Source organism: Lepidothrix coronata, unplaced genomic scaffold (assembly GCF_001604755.1).
Source record: "Lepidothrix coronata isolate B3197 unplaced genomic scaffold, Lepidothrix_coronata-1.0 Scaffold6, whole genome shotgun sequence".
NCBI lineage: Eukaryota > Metazoa > Chordata > Aves > Passeriformes > Pipridae > Lepidothrix > Lepidothrix coronata.
This window is the reverse complement of record NW_016690186.1, coordinates 4,798,622-4,818,006: the sequence shown is the minus strand read 5'-3', so window position 1 is coordinate 4,818,006 and position 19,385 is coordinate 4,798,622. Positions and strand designations below refer to the sequence as shown.

General features: G+C 39.3%; 1 protein-coding gene across 1 annotated transcript in view; it reads right to left on the bottom strand.

Moving 5' to 3' along the window:
* The window catches only part of KLHL14 (kelch like family member 14), a 63,179-nt gene that overhangs the window by 42,668 nt on the left and 1,126 nt on the right, over positions 1-19,385 (bottom strand). Inside the window, exon 2 of the mRNA XM_017833509.1 lies at positions 4,651-4,772. Coding sequence (XP_017688998.1) covers positions 4,651-4,772 — 122 coding nt within the window. The remainder of the gene's footprint in view (positions 1-4,650; positions 4,773-19,385) is intronic.

Here is a 19,385-nt window from a genome sequence, read left to right as displayed (position 1 = left end):
CTTGCATTCTGTGTTCACATAGCAAGAAATTTAATTCCAGTTAGATCATTCTCTTGTGATATTTTTTCTTTCATTTAATATATTTTTTAAATGCTTAGAAGCATTATGACAGAAAAGCATGTATTTTTTGCCCTGGTTTATACCCATCATCCTTACCATTACAACAAGACAAAAGCATTAAAGAAAAATTAATCATGTCAAAAGATTTTAGCAAAAAACAAGAGAGACCATGCATAAAGCATCGCTTTGTCTAGTGTGAAGTCACGCTCTGATTAAAAACATATAATGAAAGTGAAAGTAATACATCATTGCCTTAGCAGTAGGGTTTTTGGGAAAGCTATGCAATTCTGAACACAAAAAATCTTTATAGGCTCTGGATTTTGAAACTTGCAATTATTATAGAATAATTCTAACAAACAAAACATTGTTTCACTTCCTTAAAGTTTAATTAATCTTAAACACTGCAGTTAAAACAAACAACCAAAGGAGTTCTAGAATTAAACAAGGACTCCTGGCAGGACCATAGTTAGTAATTAAAACTGAACCAGCAGTGGCTGGTTCTGAGCAGTGAGGCATGAGGTGGTGACACAGAGACCCCCCCACTGCCCCACATCCAGTAAGTAGTTATGAAGTCTGCAAAATATCATGGAATAATGAAACCCCATTAATAGTGCAGAACTTTTGCTGCTACTAAGGACTGTCAAACACCCATCAGCTCTTCCTTTTCTGTCACTGGGCAGTGGTTGCCTGTTCCTGATATATGATACTGGTGTTTGTGCACATGTAGGGAAGCCTGAAAAGAAACCATGAAGTGAAGATATTTGCTGTACTTTGCCATAGTCTATAAAAGCCTCTACTTTGCTTAGGCACAACTGTGCAGTAAGTGCTTCAAATTAAACAACAACAGGCACATTATTGATGTGCATAAATTACATATAATCTCAGATTAGGACTGTGCCCACATCAAGTAAAATTAGGTGGCAAAAGGTGTTTGTAAAATGCCACTTACTTTCTCCTTTTTTTTCCTTTTCTTTATTTTGCCTCTGTTCTTTGTTGTCAACATTGAAAAAATAACTCTGAGAAATACCGGATAGGAAAAATACACAGTAATACTAGACTGTGAAAAATCTACCGATTCCTTGAGCCATAGCATTCTTGCCCATAGATGATGACATTAAAAAATTGGAAATGGGTGCATGCTTCCCCTCCTCTCCTGGGTCTATGAACAAGGCAAGTTGTTTTCCTGATACCTTTAGAATTACTCCCATTAGTACTGATGCATTTGGTGCTTTGGCTAGCCAGGCAGAGAGAGGTGGGCAGGATCCCCTGCCAATAGATCTAGTCTTGTCGTGGAAACAAAATGAGATTGCTACTCTGCTGAGCTGTCATACTTGATAGCTTGTGCTGTTTCACCTGCAACCATCTTCATAGCTCCAACTGCAGTGCCACAGCTTACATGGAGTCAGTAGTTTCTGATGGTTGATCTTCTCCTGTTCCTCATGCATCACACAAGGCAGGACACGGAGCCCTAAGCAACTGAGTATTTGCAACAGCCACTCTCCACACTGAGAAGGAAAAAGGCAGCAGGCCAGCAGCTCCCTCTCAAATGGGTCTGCAGTCCCTGACAAGGAAATTCTGGGGTTCCTCTGAGTGGAAGGTGACAGGAACAGATTCAAGCTCCTCTCATCCATCTACTCCTCAATGGTCCTGCCCCTGTACACAGGATTAAGTGTTTGCAAGCTTCTTTCCCACCTTCCCTATCCCCAAATGCCACCGGCACAAAGAGCAGAAAATGAGGAATGTAGACTGGCTTGGAGGAAGGGAGAGGGAATTTCTGTGCACTTTTACATTGGATCAGTAAGCTTTTTAAGTGCAAGACATGGCATTTTGTTGGTGTGTGTGGGAGCCTACTGGTGGGCAGAAGGTTAAAGAAAAGACTTTTTAAATGTTTGCTGGTAGAGGAGGAAATCAAATACACCTAAGGCGATAATAAAATAGAACACCTTAAAATACCAGACTAAAAGAACTGAGATTTTTCCTATCACAGAACCTCATGAGCAGGAGAGCTTTTCCTCTGTCCCTGTTCAGTAAGGAGCAAGCTCCTCCTTTGTACTGGTGAGTTGAGGGTGAACTGTGGCCTCAGGACTGACAGCACTGTCTAAACAAGTGAAAAAAACAGAAAAAAAATCTCTTCTGCCTTTCCTGCTGATTGTATATCTCTGATAACTGTGCACTGGGAGTAAAGAAAGAAAAAATTTCCCTTCTTCCTAAATTGCAAAAGGTACAAGAAAAATAAAGCTAGAACAGTGTCCCTAATTTCCCACATAAATGTCACAGTATGTGATAGAACAACATGAATGCATTGAACTATCACTATGTTATAAGCTGATTAGTTTGTGGTCTTCCCTAAAACTTCTCAGTCACAGTTCTTCAAGCCCCTGCACTCCTATGCTGTAGAGTCCTTCACTGTTTTATGGAAAGGACAGAAGTTCTACTTGAACTTGTCTCCCATTCTCTCTTATATTAAGTTAGAAAATGAAGCGGATACTTGAAACTCTTACTTCACCTTTTTTTTTTAATAGTTATTGTTACCATTTGGTGAGTAGCAATAATATTTTTTAAGAAATCATGCTTCTTAACATTTTGTCTCTTTCAGTGTGAAAAGACAGGCATTCTTCTCTGTGTTCTTCAAACTGCAGACCAGGCCAAAAGGGCATCCTTTTCTAGAAGGATTCGTAAGAACAGGATTACTCATGTCACAAGAGGGCTGCATATTTGACAGCCATTGTCTCAGCCAACACTGAGACAGATCCTGGGACCTTCAGGACTCCCAGTGCTGAGCAGCAAGCACTTGAACATGAGCAAGCTAGGACTGTAACAGTTGAATTGATTGTGTCTTAATCACAGCATGTAAAATGTTACATGCATTAACCATAACGGAAAGAGAATTTTTCTTCACTATTTCTTAGATGTAACACAGAAAAGGCTACATTCTCTACATAAAATTAATCTGAAACATCTCTTAACACCACCATAGACAGTGGTGTTATTCAAATACTGGTGATGGACATTAAGCCGGAGCATTCAGGAATCATGCCTCTGGGTATTTTCCCACAGTCTTGGAGAGAGCATCACAATGTAACTTTTACACAATATAACTAAGAGCTGAGTAAATGTCATTCTTACAAAATCTCACATATCTACATCTAGGTAAGATTCAAAATAAACCTTTTTACTTTAATTCAGTGGAGAGTTCAGATCTTGAAGCATTCCTCCTGCCTCTCCTGGTGAGCCACTGGATTAGACACAGCAAATGAAATAAAAACCTGGACACTTCTGCCTTAGGCAGTATCATTGATTTTTCACTGACTTACCATCTTCAGAATTTTCTTAGAAGTAGTGTACAGAGGTGAGCATCATATCTCATTATTCTGAAAAATGTGAAGCATAGTATGTTCCCTAGCACGGATGCTGTAGACTTTTCTAATGTACAGTTCATATAACCTTTTGTAATTGTCATTCTTACACAATACACTCAACTGTTAGTCCAGGTCATCTATACCTAAGCAGTCTTTATGTTGCACCATTTTGCAAAAGGCTCCTAAATCTTCCATGGGGAAAAGTAATTTGCAAGAGCATTATTTCAGTCATCATAGCAGTCTTCTGACTTTTTTCATCCTAACCTGTGGATATATTATTAATGTGGATGTATCCCATTACAGGGCTTTGGATAAGGGAGAAGAACAGAATTCTGTAAAATGTACTTTACTGGAGAAAAAAAAAAAGCAGGTTTAGCAGGAAATCCAAGTTTTACCAGTTGTCCAGTTTTAGAAGTATGGCTTTGATTTATGGATCAAAATTGCTCATTTATTACTTTACCTATACTGCTTTGGGCAATTTTGACAGTTAAAATTTAGTTTTATTGACCAATGCAGCCAGTTTAGCCACAAGGGGACTAATGCACACACAGCCTGCTGCACTCAAGAAGCTATGATTTGATTCCATGACCAAGTCAGACTGGGAATCGCAACCAACATAACAATAAGTTCCAAATCTCAGTGCTCGAGGCAAAATACTTACTCTAAAACACAATCAACCTTTAAAAGAAGGTGAGAAAGAATTTTGTGATAGCAGCTTCCGTGCACTGTTTATTGTAGCTGATATATTCCACCAATGCTTCTGTCAGCAATGGACGCAGAGTAGTACAGAGGAAACCTTTCTTTAATGATTGTGGACAACAGATAAAGCTGGAAGAAGGAAATGAAAATGCAAAAGAGAATCAAAGGTGTGCTCTAGTACTATGGCTTACCAGGGATCTGACTCTAAGAAAAATGTCTTGAACACTGCCTTTGTTTTTTTTCCTAAACCAGATTTTATTCCTATGTACATAAATATTCATGGATTCATGTTGCAGCATGAAAGACAAGTTTACTTAAAAAAACTTACTGGAATGATTTTAAGCCAATGTTAATTTAGGCCTATTCTATTATAAAATTAGCATCTTTTGCAATCTCAATTTATTGCTCCATTGTGAAGCCCCTTGTGATATATAAACAAATCTCTGAAGAGAAACAAATCAATAAAGTGTCTAATTTGATTAACCATGTTTTTAAATTCATCAAGACAACTGTACAAAAATAAACTACTTACTTGTCAGTATTTTCCATGTCTTCTTTTCATCATCATAATACTGAACCAAATTGCTGGGTAGCCGGTCAGGTCCGGGAGGCAATCCTCCAACCAATAACAGCATTTTCTTATTGGAACGAATTCTTCACCCAAAACAAGAGGAAAGATGAACAACCACATTACTGAGGAGTATTTTTAGTGGCAACAAAATCATAACCATCAAAAGAATGTTCACTGCTTGCAGTTTTCTATTTCATTTTTTTTTGTTTCTTTTCCCAATCATGTCTCAACAATTTCTTGAACCAAGCAGAAAAATGATCAGAAAAGCTGCGTATCTCTCTACTCATGGAATAATAAGCTTCCTTTATGCAATTTGTTAGAGGTTCATTCTAGAACGACCTTTTTCTTATATTATCCCTTTAAATCATCACTCTTTACAGCTGAATACACATGAAATGCTCTGGAGTTGTACTAAGGTTAAGCATTAAAGTTGCATGTCAAAAATCGTATTAGTCAAAATCATTATTATAAGCCATTCTACACTCAAAGAACCTTGAAAAAATTAAGGTTATGCAGAGAGTTTGTGAGCCAACTCTTTAATCACACACTGAACTTCAGATATATAGTTTAGTACAATTAGCAGCACTGGGCTAATGGTTATGGGTTAAATGCTACTTACAAGCACTTTTGTTTGTTTAATTTAGTCCAGACTCTTGCTTTCACTCTCGCCCCCGGCTCCCCCCCTTCTCTTTGCTCTCCCCCTGTGCACCACTGGCTATAGCAACACCAATTGGTAAAAATGAGACTGTGATGTTGTTGTGAGCCTCCCCAGAGTGGAGCCCTGCCAATGCTTGCCACTGATCCAGCGGCATGAACCTGCTCAACTGTGCAAAGTCACTCTAATTCCCTCCCTCTGTTTTTCTACCTTCTCCCCCAGGGGGCAACCACTGAAAGGAGTGACTACCCACCCATCAAGAGCTGGCAATTCGCTGCTATTAACCGTGACCGTGATTCCCAATCTGCCTGGCAGTTCTTAAGAACAGGACTGCAATGTCTCATCTGCAGTAAAAGCGGTTATCTGCACCCTGGCCTCCAATGCTCCACCTGATGAACGTACGATTTCTTTGCAGCATTAAGGGATTTAGCACAATTGTAAGTGAAAACAGGAGGGGAGGCCCAGACCCCCAGATGAGCCCTGATGCTTTAATAGTCACTTCGCATATAATTGAACTTTCATCAGTTATACAAAGCTTGGGTGAGATAACATTGAAATAAAAGTCTAGGCTCAAAATGTTCCTGTTAAGTAGTAAGGTGACGTAGCCTGGAAAACATCCATCGATACAAATGAATGTGCAGGAGGACCATGAATTTGATGGAAAGCACCCTTGTCAAACACCAACACTTTTCCAAACATGAAAACATCCCTGTAGCACTCTGTGTGTCAGTATGCAACAAACACCTCTGGCCAAGAAAGGCATACAATGCCACGAATCAAAGCCCCACCGCAGCTGCACACAGTGGGGTCAAAGCAGCACCCAGGAGCTCCAATCTCAGCAGTGCACTCTGGCAGCAGGTACTTTATTCCACAGCTTACCCACATCCATAGCTTCACTCCAACCACTACCTAGAATGTGTGTTGGTGACCCACCAATTTATACTTGTAGTAGGATTGCAGCCTCTCTTGAGAAGAATGGGCCAAATGAACTAGGTTGTGCTGTAGATATGCACTGCCCACAAGGAACCTCTCTCAGGAAGGGAGCTGAAGGCCTGATCCACACAGTGCTCCAGAATAAAATCTTTCAAATGGCTATCCAAAAGACAACTACAGACTACAAAGGCATCTGTGACAAGGAAGGTCATCTGGCAGATGGTCCTGTCTGCTTTTAAACGGATTTTGGTGGAGGGATTGACAGTGGATGAAACAAAACCCTTAATGCAGTGGCAGGAGTTACACCACGGGGCAGTGACGGTGTCCCATGTTGTCCTACCCTCTGTTTCTCTCCTGACTTAGGGAGAGCCCTACAGTCCCTCAGTCTTCCTGACAAGTCAGCCTTTGATGCCTGCACTGCACCTGCTATGTACTGTCAAATGATGACTGTTACCTGCCCACCAGACTGTAGCTGTGTAGGATATCAGGCATCGTCTCATGATCACTGTCGGCACAGACTCAACTCAGTGAGACCAAGCTCTGGGGAAAGCTTTCAAAAGCATTGTCAGTGTCTTGAAACATTCAATCTCCCCAGTAAAGTTTTTAATGAGAGAACATTTGATAAAAACTATGCAACATGGGAGTATGATAAACTGTTTTTGGTATGAGTTAGGGATGACTGCACACATAACAAGTGGCGGAGCAAACCAGGGCCATAAGTCAGTTATGCATGGCCATCCCTAACGATAGAGAACAAATTGTTTATTCCAACCCTCCTGTGTTCTATGTTATATCACAATCAACTCCCTGTGTGTTGTAAAATTCAGAATGCCCTTGCAAGGTTTACTTGATAAAGGAGTTTATTTTGATTTTCATCTTTCATCTGTAAAACTCCCTTCTAACTCCAAAGCACTGTGAAAATCCAATGAATGGCCAAGGCTCAATAGTTAAGGTGAAGAATGAAATGTCAGATATAACTCTGAGTTTCCAGACTTTGGCAGCTGCAACTATCCTTAACATTACTTTTTCAGCTAAACAGTCTGAGAACCTACTGTTTCTCACTTCTTCTTTTCTGTGTGGCTATATGGGAATATTTAAAAAATATTTAGTTTTTTTACATGTTTAAAATGGGAAGTAGCATGAACAGAAGACCTTAATAAAAGTTTGATAAGAACTTAATAGTCAGCAAAGTCTCTACCAAAAGCACAGGGAACTCTCACATGGCAAAGAAGATGCAGGTTCTTTTACTCAAGTAACTAGTTCATCTATATCATCTATATTGAGAGCTTTTCCAGTGAATTAAGTAAAGCTAATACAGTGGCTAAAGATATGCATGTTTTATATAGCTGTGTTTTCCTTGGAGCCAATTTCTGCTTTTTAAGTTTTGGTGTGAATTCCCACAGTTTAGGTTTTGAAAAGAAATTTTCTTTATGATGTCATATTTATGTTCCATATTGTACTAAGTAGTACTGTTGCAATCTTAAAATACATTCTAAAATATGAAAAAATGTAAATGATCACTGCTTATATGCAGAAGACTTTTCCAAATATTAATAAAAATGTAATTCAGTGAAATCCTACAATGAAGACAGGATTTAAAAATATGTGTAACACATTAGCAATATAAAGTTTCTCCCTTTCTTGTATTATTATGTTTGTTATTCACATAACTCCAGATTACGATGTGAAATGCTCTTCATTATATCTGAAACACTGTTTCTTCATAGTCCTTATTTCACAGTGTAATATACTATTTAGTTACATACTGTAGTTCATAGTGTTCCTGCCAAGGATACTGTGGCCATCTTAAGTTCAACTAACAGTAGTGGATCCTGGCTGGGGAAGACTAAAGTAATATTAACTGTGGACAGGCAGACTGATGTCAAGGCAAAAAAAGCTGAGATAAATTTATCCATATCTTGTTCTCAAAAACACTTCTTATACCTAGACTCCAAAATTCTAGTTCCCACCAATGAACATTCATGTATTGTTATTATTCTGCACACACTTTGCAGTTTCTGTTCTGCTAAGAGTTTTAAACACTTAATTCACCTTAATTAAGTTCCTGGGTACCTCATGTGGTGTGAAATTTATTTTGTGTACACACAAGACTGGAAACCAAAGTCTATTTCAAAGTCAAGATTTTCAAACTTTTATGGTTTCCCTCAAACACATAAACCAAGGAATTTGGGTACTCAGATAAGTGGCTTCATTTTCAGAGATATTGAATAGCTATCAGCATAACTAAGTCCTACTCACTTCAAAGGTAGCAGCAGATGCACATCAGCTCTAAACTCAGGTCACTAGTCCATAGTCTAAACTAAACAAAAATATGCATAACAAAAGGCTGAGCCCAAGAGAGTTTATCAACTCACAAGGAATCAGTTGAAAAGATCATGAGACCTCAATACTCCTGACAACCACTCCTACTCTTTTGCAACGTTGATACCCTTATCTTAATGGAAAACACATGAATGGGAAATACTCTTCTTGTACATTGTTTTTCTTTATTAACATATTCATCAATCTTTTACTGATGGGTTCTCCTTATCTGGACAATTAGTAGAAGTACATTCTACCAAAGCTGGCAAGAAAACAAGCCCCAACAACAGGTTTGCTCCAGACTCTTCCAGTTTTTAAACAATGCAATAAGGCTTCCCCCACTGCTTTGGGGAATGAAAAAGAAAGAATACAACCATGAAATGGCAATCCTGTGGTTCTTAATGCATCCAGTGTAGTGTTACACATCAGAAAAAAACTGCATCTTAAGATGTACAGGTGATCATGGTCATCAATGGAAAAGAAAGAAAGAAAAATAACACTATTCAACTATACTTTTATCTCAGGGCTATAATAAACCCAAAAGCCTGGATCATTAATTATCTTTTAATATAGGTTATCACTATGGCTTTGAGTATGGATAGAGCCAGGTAGCTCTTCAAAGCGGTGACTTGATAGACATGATGGCACGCCTCGCTCCTGCTTCAGTGCTGACCTTAAATGCAGCAGAGCAAAATCAAACTTCAGGTATTTGCCCACTGAACTCGGGCACACACAAAACCAAACAGAAGACCAGGTCAATGTGTGGTGAATTTTACTTACATCCACAAATCTCACTACATCAAAGGATTTGAGAAACTGAAGTCTGACAGTGATACTGTCAAAACAAGTAGCAAGAATCTCAGAAAAAGTGACTGTATCAACCTGCAGCAGAAACAAAATATTTAGGAGAGGTTTAGATACCAACCTCAATGTAATAAGACAAAGAGATACATACTATCCCAATCAGCATTTCAGTTGCAGACCTTTTGTTTGTTAACCCTAAAGACTTAATTCCATCTTCAGAAATCAGGATGGACCTTAGCAACCCTTTAGATACCCTCAAAAGGTATTTGAAGGGGTGCTGTGTCCAACAAAAATGTAATGGAGAATCTAGTTGCAGTCTGAAAATCTGAACTGACATTCTAGGCATCCATTTGCCCATGACTGAAGAAAATGTTTGGCCACATGTGATGCGATCTCCAATAATTACCTTACTCGCTCCTGGATGGACATTTTCAGTGCAACAAAAGTGTCATATGAAAACTGCTTATTTCAATGGATTTTGGCTTCCATAGTTGACTGAAAAGATAGTCATGATTAGCAATACATGTTTAATAGAGAGGAAATATAATTAGCCAGGAGTTTTAACTATGAACTTGATGAAAGCCATAAGGTACAATGTAAAATTTATTTTGGACAAAGGAGTTTTGTGAGGTTTTGTTATTACATAAAATGAATTAACGAACATCACAAGCTATAGGTGAATAGGCATCCCGAATCTCTTTCTAACCCTATAGTACTGCCATGGGACATACCTGAGCTCTCACAGTCTGCAAGTCCTGAAAGACCAAGTCCTGCAGATCAGTCTCCTGATGGAACTCTGACCCACCAGGAATATCTTTCTGCTTACGGATAAAGTACAGACCTAAAAGGATATACTGAATTTGTCAAAACCTAAATCATGATAAAGTCTCTTGCAAATTATGACCAATAAATCATTTAGTTCTTCAGTTCAAAGAATGTTCGAAAATGTGCTGAATGTATGAAAGTTGCTTTATGAATGGATTTTTGTGACGGTTCTAAGCTGCACCTACTGCCCAAGGCACACTTAAAGAACGCAAAAGAAATTTCTGGCAACACTAAAAACCTGGAAATCATTCTTATAATGAATATTTTGGTTTTTGTATTTTCATTCTCAGTGTGGGCATGCTTAGCAGAAGGCCCCAAGTGCAAGTTTTCATTGCAGCAGAGCTCATGGTAACGTTCACTGAAGATGATGCGATGCCCAGGAGACGCTTTCCTGCTCATTTAATACATGTCGCTGACCACTGACAGAATGAAGTTTAGTAATATAAATACTAAGTTGAGAAGGATCTCCTAAGGCACTGATTGATGGGTTAGTCCTCTGAATCTACTACAACTTTTCTTTAATTTTTCCAGTACTTTAAAAAAAAAAGGAAAAAAAAAGCACTGAAAAAAATCACGTCACTGTTTGCTTTAACAACAATCATTCCTTTTCCTCCTAAAATGCAGAAGTCTGAGGGTAAGTGAATCTTTTGTCTGACAGGCCCCACTTAACTGTTACAAAGTCACCTTACAAGCTGAAGTTCCTTTATTTCTAAAGTTGCCATTTTTCCATCCCCTGTATTAAAATAAGTAGAATCTGTTTGGAGTTCTGAATACCCGATTTTTCTTTACGAATCCAATCCCACTACTGTTGGGAGTTTAGGACAGTCTTTAAGTAAACCTTCAAGAGCTAGCTTCCAGCTTTTAGCTGGAAGAGTTTTGAAAGACAATGTCCCTTCCTTTTGGGATAAAAGCCTCTGACATGATAGGTAGCTTCAGGGTGGGCAACTATCCTGGAAAAGTGACATCTACCAGCAGTGCTCCTTTGGGAAGAACACAGAGGAATGTCCTTCTTGTCTTTGTCTCCCTGTATTACCAGCCTATCCTTCATGTTGACAGGTGACTGGTACCGTTCCCCAGAAAGATTCTCAGTAGCTTTCCCATACGGAGTCCTTCCAAGGTTGCTGTATTCATACACAATACTGTTGTTCATTAAAGCTTGAGACTGGCTTTAACAGACATGTTGCCTATGTAAGATCATGGATAGTACTTCTATAGTGAGAATATCTACACAAATAGATCATTTGAACACAAGCTGTTCAAATCTGACTGCTAAAGATATCCTTACTAGACACACAGTGAGTATCTGGAACATTGTAAGGGATGTGAATCAAATGAATTGTACTAGGAAAGGAATCAAATGGGTTGTACTAGGAAAGGAAAATGGTAAACGAGACACAAAACCTCCCGTGTCATGAATCTTATTGGCAAAACTATGCAAACAACGATTTTCCATACTGATAGAAATTCTAAAAAACCTTTATGTAATTCCTTTTATCCAGATTACTTAAAAAAAAAAAGTGAAACCTAAATGTTTTATGTTTTTATAAATTGCTTTCTCTTCCCCACCTCATCTTGTTTGGCCTTATTTTGCGTTTGGTTGGTTGGCTGATTTGATTTTTTGGTTTGTTTTTTTTTTTTTTCAGACAGAGATTATAAAATGGAAATGCTTTATAGAATGCCTCAAAGTGGTCAAATCCTTTTTTTTTTTTTTGCTAGGAAATTTTAATCGACTCTTGTTTTTGATTTTCAGACTGTAAAGTCAAGAAAGCCCTTTTTGTTTGATTCTATATCAGATATCCATGTCAACAGGAGGTCTCTGCATCAGAGGCTGTGTTCTCCCCAGCTGAGGCTCCTCTTCCTTAGGAGGCCAATGAGAAGAAACACACCTTGCTGCTGGCTCACCCAAGGTATGACTGTTTACCTTTTCCACTGCCCTTTTTTTTTTTTTCCTGAAAGGACGAAGCATTTGAGGAATGCAGGAAGAACCAACTGTGGCACAAACTTCTATTTACTTCCAGCTTCACTGCAAACCGTCTGCTTCCATTGAACTTGGCAGCTGATATTTGCTCAGTTTATTGTCTGCTTTCCAAGAATACAGCAAGTGTTGCCTACTAAGTACTAGGCATGACAGTCTTTAAAGAAAATTTCAGGGAGGCAACAAATATGAAAAAATTATGCCAGAAGTATTTACTAATAGTTTTCAACTTCCCATATTCTTCACATTCTTTAAATAGTCCTTTGGTAAGCCTGTAATACAGACAGAACCTGTTTCAACAAAACCAGAGAGATGTTTAGAGAGCAGGGAACCTCAAAACCGTCTTTCAGGATTCCTATTAACTTCACTGCTCAATGTTTTCAGGCCATGCTGAGCAAAGGATAATAACAAACCTTGCTCTGATTTAGAAAACCGTATTTTTAAAACACAGGAGTTGTTTGAAAAGATAAAACAGTGTTTTTACAGATTAAACATGGGTTTACCAGAACCAAAGCTTTTTTCCTGGCAAACTATTTTCTGTTGATTTTGTGTTCTACGTTTGCTCTCCTCACTCCCCTTACCCTCAAGGCTCACTGTTCTTTCTCTTCAAGTACAAATCCAAACAATTACACCATTACAGCTCTGTTCCATTTACTGCTCAGCAGTTACAGACTCAGAACCTCCATATTCTTCTGCCATAAAGAAAAAACTATAGTGACCCCAGGCCACAACATGCCATCTAAGACTCTCTCCTTTCTATCTCCTCTCTCCACATGATGGGGATGCACATCAGGCAAAGAGCAAACAGAAAAGTCTCAGATCTGTAGCCAAGACAGGTGTGTGTGATGCTCACCATGATCCTACAGTGCTCCATTTGTAAAAGGTACACTCTATAAATCACTCCCAGGAGGACTTTGACTAAGATGGAACTTCCTTATCTAGGAGAACCTGCACTACCGTGACCTATGTACTTTCTGACAGAACAGTCATGGATTGTGTTGCCAAAGGATGAGCAAGAACAGCACAGGACCTCATGGGGGACAGCTCTGCTTTTAAGGACTTGCATGATTTGTAAATCTGCTTCATAGACTGTTGCAGGTGGTGGAAAAGTGCATTTTTGCTAAAGCACAGCATTTGAGGAACAAGTTCTCATTTTCATAGGCACTTTGTCATTAGTTTGAGTGGCTTAGTAAGACTTTTTTTTTTAACTTAGTTTAATTTTCCCTCTAGAACAAGATGTTTTAAAATCCAGTGAAAGATTTCCCCTTGGAAAAAGAGTTTGGAGATGCAGATGCTTGAAGCTGCTTCAGGTGCTAAAAGGGGCAGGGAGACACAAAGGCAAGGAGCAGCACAGTCCAGCAAACTGCAGCAGCCTCTGGAGATCCAAGCTGAGAGGCATGGAGCAGTGGGCATTTGAGGTATGTGTAAGGTTGGGAGCCTGGTGGAAGGGGCCCTCAGGAGTTAGGGGTCATGGTAACAGCAGATGCAAGAGAAGGGACAGGTGGAGGCGAAGGTCACGTAAGTTGGATCTGGGGACGAGTCCTATCACCTCAGGACATAAATCAGGAGGGACTGCCAGTTCACAAAGGACACTATCCCAAGTAGGACCTCTGATCGGGAAACTGGCTGGCAGGGCAAGTACCTGCACAGGGTACTTGGCAATCCTTCTTCACCTACAGCTGTTGGAAAGATGGTTGCCCACAAGAAAGGCCATTAAATGCTCTTCATAAATTATATTTCTTTAACAAGTACTATAACTGAGCCAAGAAACTGGCTATCACCTATGCCACTGCAGCTCCCAAAGATGTTACCAGCCAGGACATACATGTCTTTAAGAAGGCTCCTAAGGACTGTCCTGACCTACAGCAGTCCTTTTAGACAATGATGCTGCCTCTGTCCATAACATGAGCTCCACGACTTCTTCCCTCTTGGACACTTCATATCTCTCCACTTATACTTCAGGATGAGCCTGTCTCCAAAGGCAAATGAATGTACATAAGGTAAGCAAGGAAAGTAGGTGACACTAACTAAACTGACTCCAGGTCTCTGGTTCACTTCCCCATAGCCTCTAATATATTAGTCTCCCTTTTTCAGCTCAGCTGAGGGAGTCCTGGCACACATACAATTTCCTGATATTAATTTGGGTACATAAAACCTGATCCAAAGCCACTAAAATAAACCAGAGCCTCACATTCACTTCGTCCATACCACAATGCAAAAGTTAAGAATTCACATACGTATTTTTTATCAGGATGTTAGTTTAGGATCTGAAATATTTCTCACTTGCAATTAATCACGAGTAAGAATAGTAGTTAAAAATCCAAATGTTGGTATTATGATCACAAAGGGACAGGTAGATGGTTGTTATCAGAACACACAGTAATGTCTTTCAGTGAAAAAACACACAAATTTTGTTACAACCACCAATCATGTCCTACCAAGACTCTACAAAAATCTCAGTAGAAAAAGCAGCCAAACTGAACTACAGTCTGCGAGATTTGCAGACAAACAGTGTATTCAAGAAGGAAATTATTTAATTGTCAAGGGATGTAACCAGTTTCTTCAAATTTTTCATCTCCTCTGTGGTAAGTAAAATAGACTTGGTATATATGCCTTCCACATAGATGCTATTGTGTCATGCTGTTCAGCACTTTACACATTCCTTCTTCATCAACAGTTACCACCTTCCTACTGAATGAAAACTTGTCATATCATCTTCATCACCTGTCACTGTTTAATTTGCTATCACTTTCACTAATATTGCCTAACACCAAACAGTCTGGATGACACCCTCTTCCCACTGAAAATAAAGAAAAAACCCCAAACAAACCACCTTTACAATTAGCTTTAGCAGGACCAGAATTTGCACTTCTAATCTCCCCAAGGTCTAGTAGTCCAGGGAACAAAAGTATAGAAAAGCAGCTGGGTCTGTACATGCTGGGACTTTGCTGAACCCATAAAACAGCATGGTCAGGCTTAGCCTTCTTAACTCTTCAATTCTGTATTTTCTGCCTATGACTTTTCCCATCTCATGTCAGTTGGTTGATCCCTATCCATTTTTCCTCCCCCACATCTGAAATAGCTTTTTCAGAGACTCAAATACTCAGCAGTTACTGACAACAGATGCTGTTTTTGCCAAGAATTAGGGGTTTACCTTTTGTTTCATTCTGTATCTTCTTTTTATCTGCCATGGTCTTTTTTGTTTTGCTAGTTTCCTTTCCTATCCTATTCTCTGATTTTTCTCCCTTCAAAACTATTCTTCTCTCCCCTCTTCCCTCATCTGTATTTTCTTGCTTCCGCTACTTACGTCCCATTTCTCCTCTGGAGTATTTAACAACTCCTTTATTTTTCTGCGTTTTTCCCTCTCTCCCATTTTTACTTTTCTCACTCCCCTCTGCCTTCAAGTACCTGATGCAGCTGTACAGACATCTAACTGCTGCTCTGCCTGCAAATCCTGAGAGGAGTGGACCAGCCCAAACGCCCACTGATGTGGAGAGGGGCTGCGTGTGTCCTGCAGCCCACAAACAACTCCCGGGACATCAAGGGCTGCCTCTTCCCACCCAGACCACCTTCTCACGCCTCTCTGGAACAGAGGGCATTATAAATGGTTACAGGCAGGTGAAACCATTAAAATCATGGCAATGATCTATAAAAAGGCTACAATATTTAGGTAAAACATTTAATAATAAGCCTCACAATTTAAATATTTTTTTTCTATTACGCTCCATTGTCTGTCTACAGCTACATTGTGCATTAGCACAAGTAAAATTGAAGTTAAAAACTACGTATTTCACTGCAGTGATGTGTTTTGAACCATTTTCATTGTTGCAAGTAAACATGGAAGCAGTAATAATTCTCAGTACCTCACTCATCTTTAAAAGTGAATTTCTTTCCAGCAACATGGTAATGCTCTAACCCAAAACTTTTTAAAAATTGAAAATACATACAATGTATTATATAAAACATATTGCATTACACAATAAAGCATACATTTTAATCAACTCAATACTCTGGTGAAGTCCGCAGAGTCAAATAAATAACTAGGAAGATGAACATTCCTCTATCTAAATGCATTTTCTTCCCAGAATTACAGAAAACATGACACAGCACAAAGCTACTTGTGCCTTTCAGGGACAGACAAACATCATTTAGGCCTAATGTTCAGGGTCACTCACCCCACTCCAAGTCGAAATCAATTATGATTTTTCCTAGTGACATCAAAACTGACTACTACGCCTCAGGAGGCTTTAACAGCAGCTTGTATGCTGAGGCCCTACTGAGGTGAGGATCTCTGAGTCAACAGAATTACTAACTTTGCTTAGAGTTGAGCACCTAATTAAACATCAACCCAAAGCCAAAACACCCACCCCCTGTGGTGAAGTCCTAAACCTCAGGGTGTGCAGCAAAGTTGAAAAGTCAGGAATGTAATTTCTCAACTTTTTAAATGATGATCATTTAGTTGCAGTACGTTGAAAATTAATCTTACAAAAATACACGAGGCTGTTCAAGCATTACCTTCTCTTAAGAAATTTCATGAAAAAAACCCTGCTCTCCCTGCAGGTAAACTGCTTTTCACTGCAGCACGAGAGACATTCCAGGTACCTATGTAGCCCCAGCATCACTTGCGCTACAGGATCTGCATTTGTGGCACAAACTTTATAAATAACTCTGCTCACAGTGTATAGACTGGTTCTTATGAGCCAAAATCACTTTCCTCCAGCCCTGACCACAGGACTAGCTTTACAGTTACATTTCAGAGGAGAATCCCTGCATTTTGAGCTTCCCATTACATTAATTTTCTTTAAGAAATATGAGTAGCCCCGATACCAAAGTACTCCAAAATGTGCATATGGATATGTATGTAGCATATGTCTAAATGCTTTTTTTTTTAAGTAGCATGTTACAAAAAAATGTTGTTTTTAATTCTAATATTTCTTCAACACACATGAAGCAGGTGGCTTTGGCACTGGGCTACTTCTATTTCTCACCAACCCACACTGTACTGTGCAGTAGGTATTACACTGCACAAGAGAAGCAGTTAATCTCTTTCTAAAGACACGTGTATCCTTTGTGAATGACCTTTCATTAAATTCCAAATTACCAAAGTCACCATTACTCAGAGAAAAAAGTAATCAAAGTTTTAAAGTCCTTTTCTGTGCAATAATTTTTATGTACCTGCACACGTACTTAACTGTTAGTTACTTTTAAGATTTCCTTCTGCAAATTAGTAACTTAAGGAACTCTGCAGATTTTCTTCCTTAAAATAAAATTTTACTGAATGGATGTCAACTTGTTAAAATTGATGCTTTAGAGAAACTACAAGTAACAGAAAGGACAAGTCTGGAAATCTCCATAGTCTTGAGTATGTTGCATTTCTTCATTCATGTTTAAGAAGGCATTTAGGTACATTTAGGCAGCCTGACAAAATCTTAAAGTGATTAAGATTCAAAGATGGGCCTTCGTGACCTTTATGAATTTCCAGGAATATCATCCAAGACCAAAAATGAAAATATAAAAACTGCATTCTGTATTACAAAGCATTTCAACATCTCCAACATTTTAACATTTGGAGTAAGTTCTGATGCCTGCTTAGAAATAAATCTGAATAGTTTTACTCCTGTTTCACTGCCACTAAAGAACCCAATCACGAAAAGCTAGTTACAATGCTATTATTAGACACACGTTAAAGTTGAGAAGGTGACAGTACGTTTTCACCCACTGGTTAAGGGTCTCTGAAATACCACTGTCTGCACAGATGTGCAGACCTATTACAAATAGAAAAATGTAGTATTTGTGGTATTTGGAGTCTCCCATAAGTCATTAAGTAAGTGCAACTTAGAATCTAATCTAGGACTACTTAGATTGCAATCCCTTTGTGTACGCTCCCTCTCACAGGGAAAGCCAGCTCCCAGCAACAGGAGTATCAGATTCTTGCAGCATCCATGACACTTGTAAGCATTCAGTGGTCAGAACACCACTACATATCCTTCAAATGACATGGACCACTGAAGCTGGAAAGGTATCTTCACTGAACCAAGCCGGCTGGTATCTCAGCAATCCACCAGGACACGAGCACCAGCTTGCCCCCAGCGGAGTGCAGAATCTCGGCCGAGGAGTTGGTGGTTTTTTTTTCATTTTTGAAAGTCAACAGTTTTGAGTATTGAAATGCAAAGGGTAGGCACCAACTTACAATAGCGGCATCTCAAAAATACTTTACACTGCAAAATGCTTGTAGTTGTTTTTTTACTGCAGGATTTCAGAGACAATCCGTTAGACAACAAGGTGATAAGCATGACAGAACACTAACACAGTGAGCTAGCCAGAGATAATAAAAGAAGGCACAGCATTTCCAAAGTTAAATTGTCAGGGTACCCATTACATGAAATATAAAGAATACTCCATTAATGCTAATAGACTGTACTACCTAAAATATTTAATAATGTACTAGTTTTTTTTCTTGCTGCTAAGTCATTAGTAATATGCACCTGTTAGTTAAAAAGCTGAATAATGCAAAGTGTGTTTTGATTTCTTGTGCTACCATACCACTCTGTAATACCAACACTGGAAGATGGTATTATCTTTCCATTTTTGAATGAAATAAGTATAAACGTATTTTAAACGGAGAAAAATAAATTTTGGGTATATTTACTGCTTGTTAAACTACATACTGTGCTTTCAGTTCCTAACACCCACCTCATATTGTCAATCTTTGATATCATGATTCATTACCTTATAAATGAAAATAACCGACATGTCATAGGTGTAAGGACTAATAAGTCACAAGTTTCCACGCACACAACAGGGACATCACCCCTCCACCAGCAATACCAAGGTGCACACGGATAATGTAGTTATTTGTGAAAATAATTAGATTTAGGACTTGGCTATTACAGCTTAAAACGCCCCGAAGACGCAACTCCTTGTTAAGGAGTAACATTGTGGGAGGAAAAAAAGTTAATAAATGTGGCCTATAATAAACAATTACAACAGGTTCTCAAAGAGCGGGCGGCCGGAGGTCCGAGGGGAGGGGACGAAAAGTTTGTCGGTGCAGGGGGCGGGCGGCTCGGCCCCGCCACCGCCCCCCTCCAGCCGCTCCGGCCACCGCGCCGCCCCCGGCCCGGCCCCCGCGGGGTCCCTGCGCGGCGGGACCCCCAGCTCCGCACCTCCCGTGGGCAGGAGCCG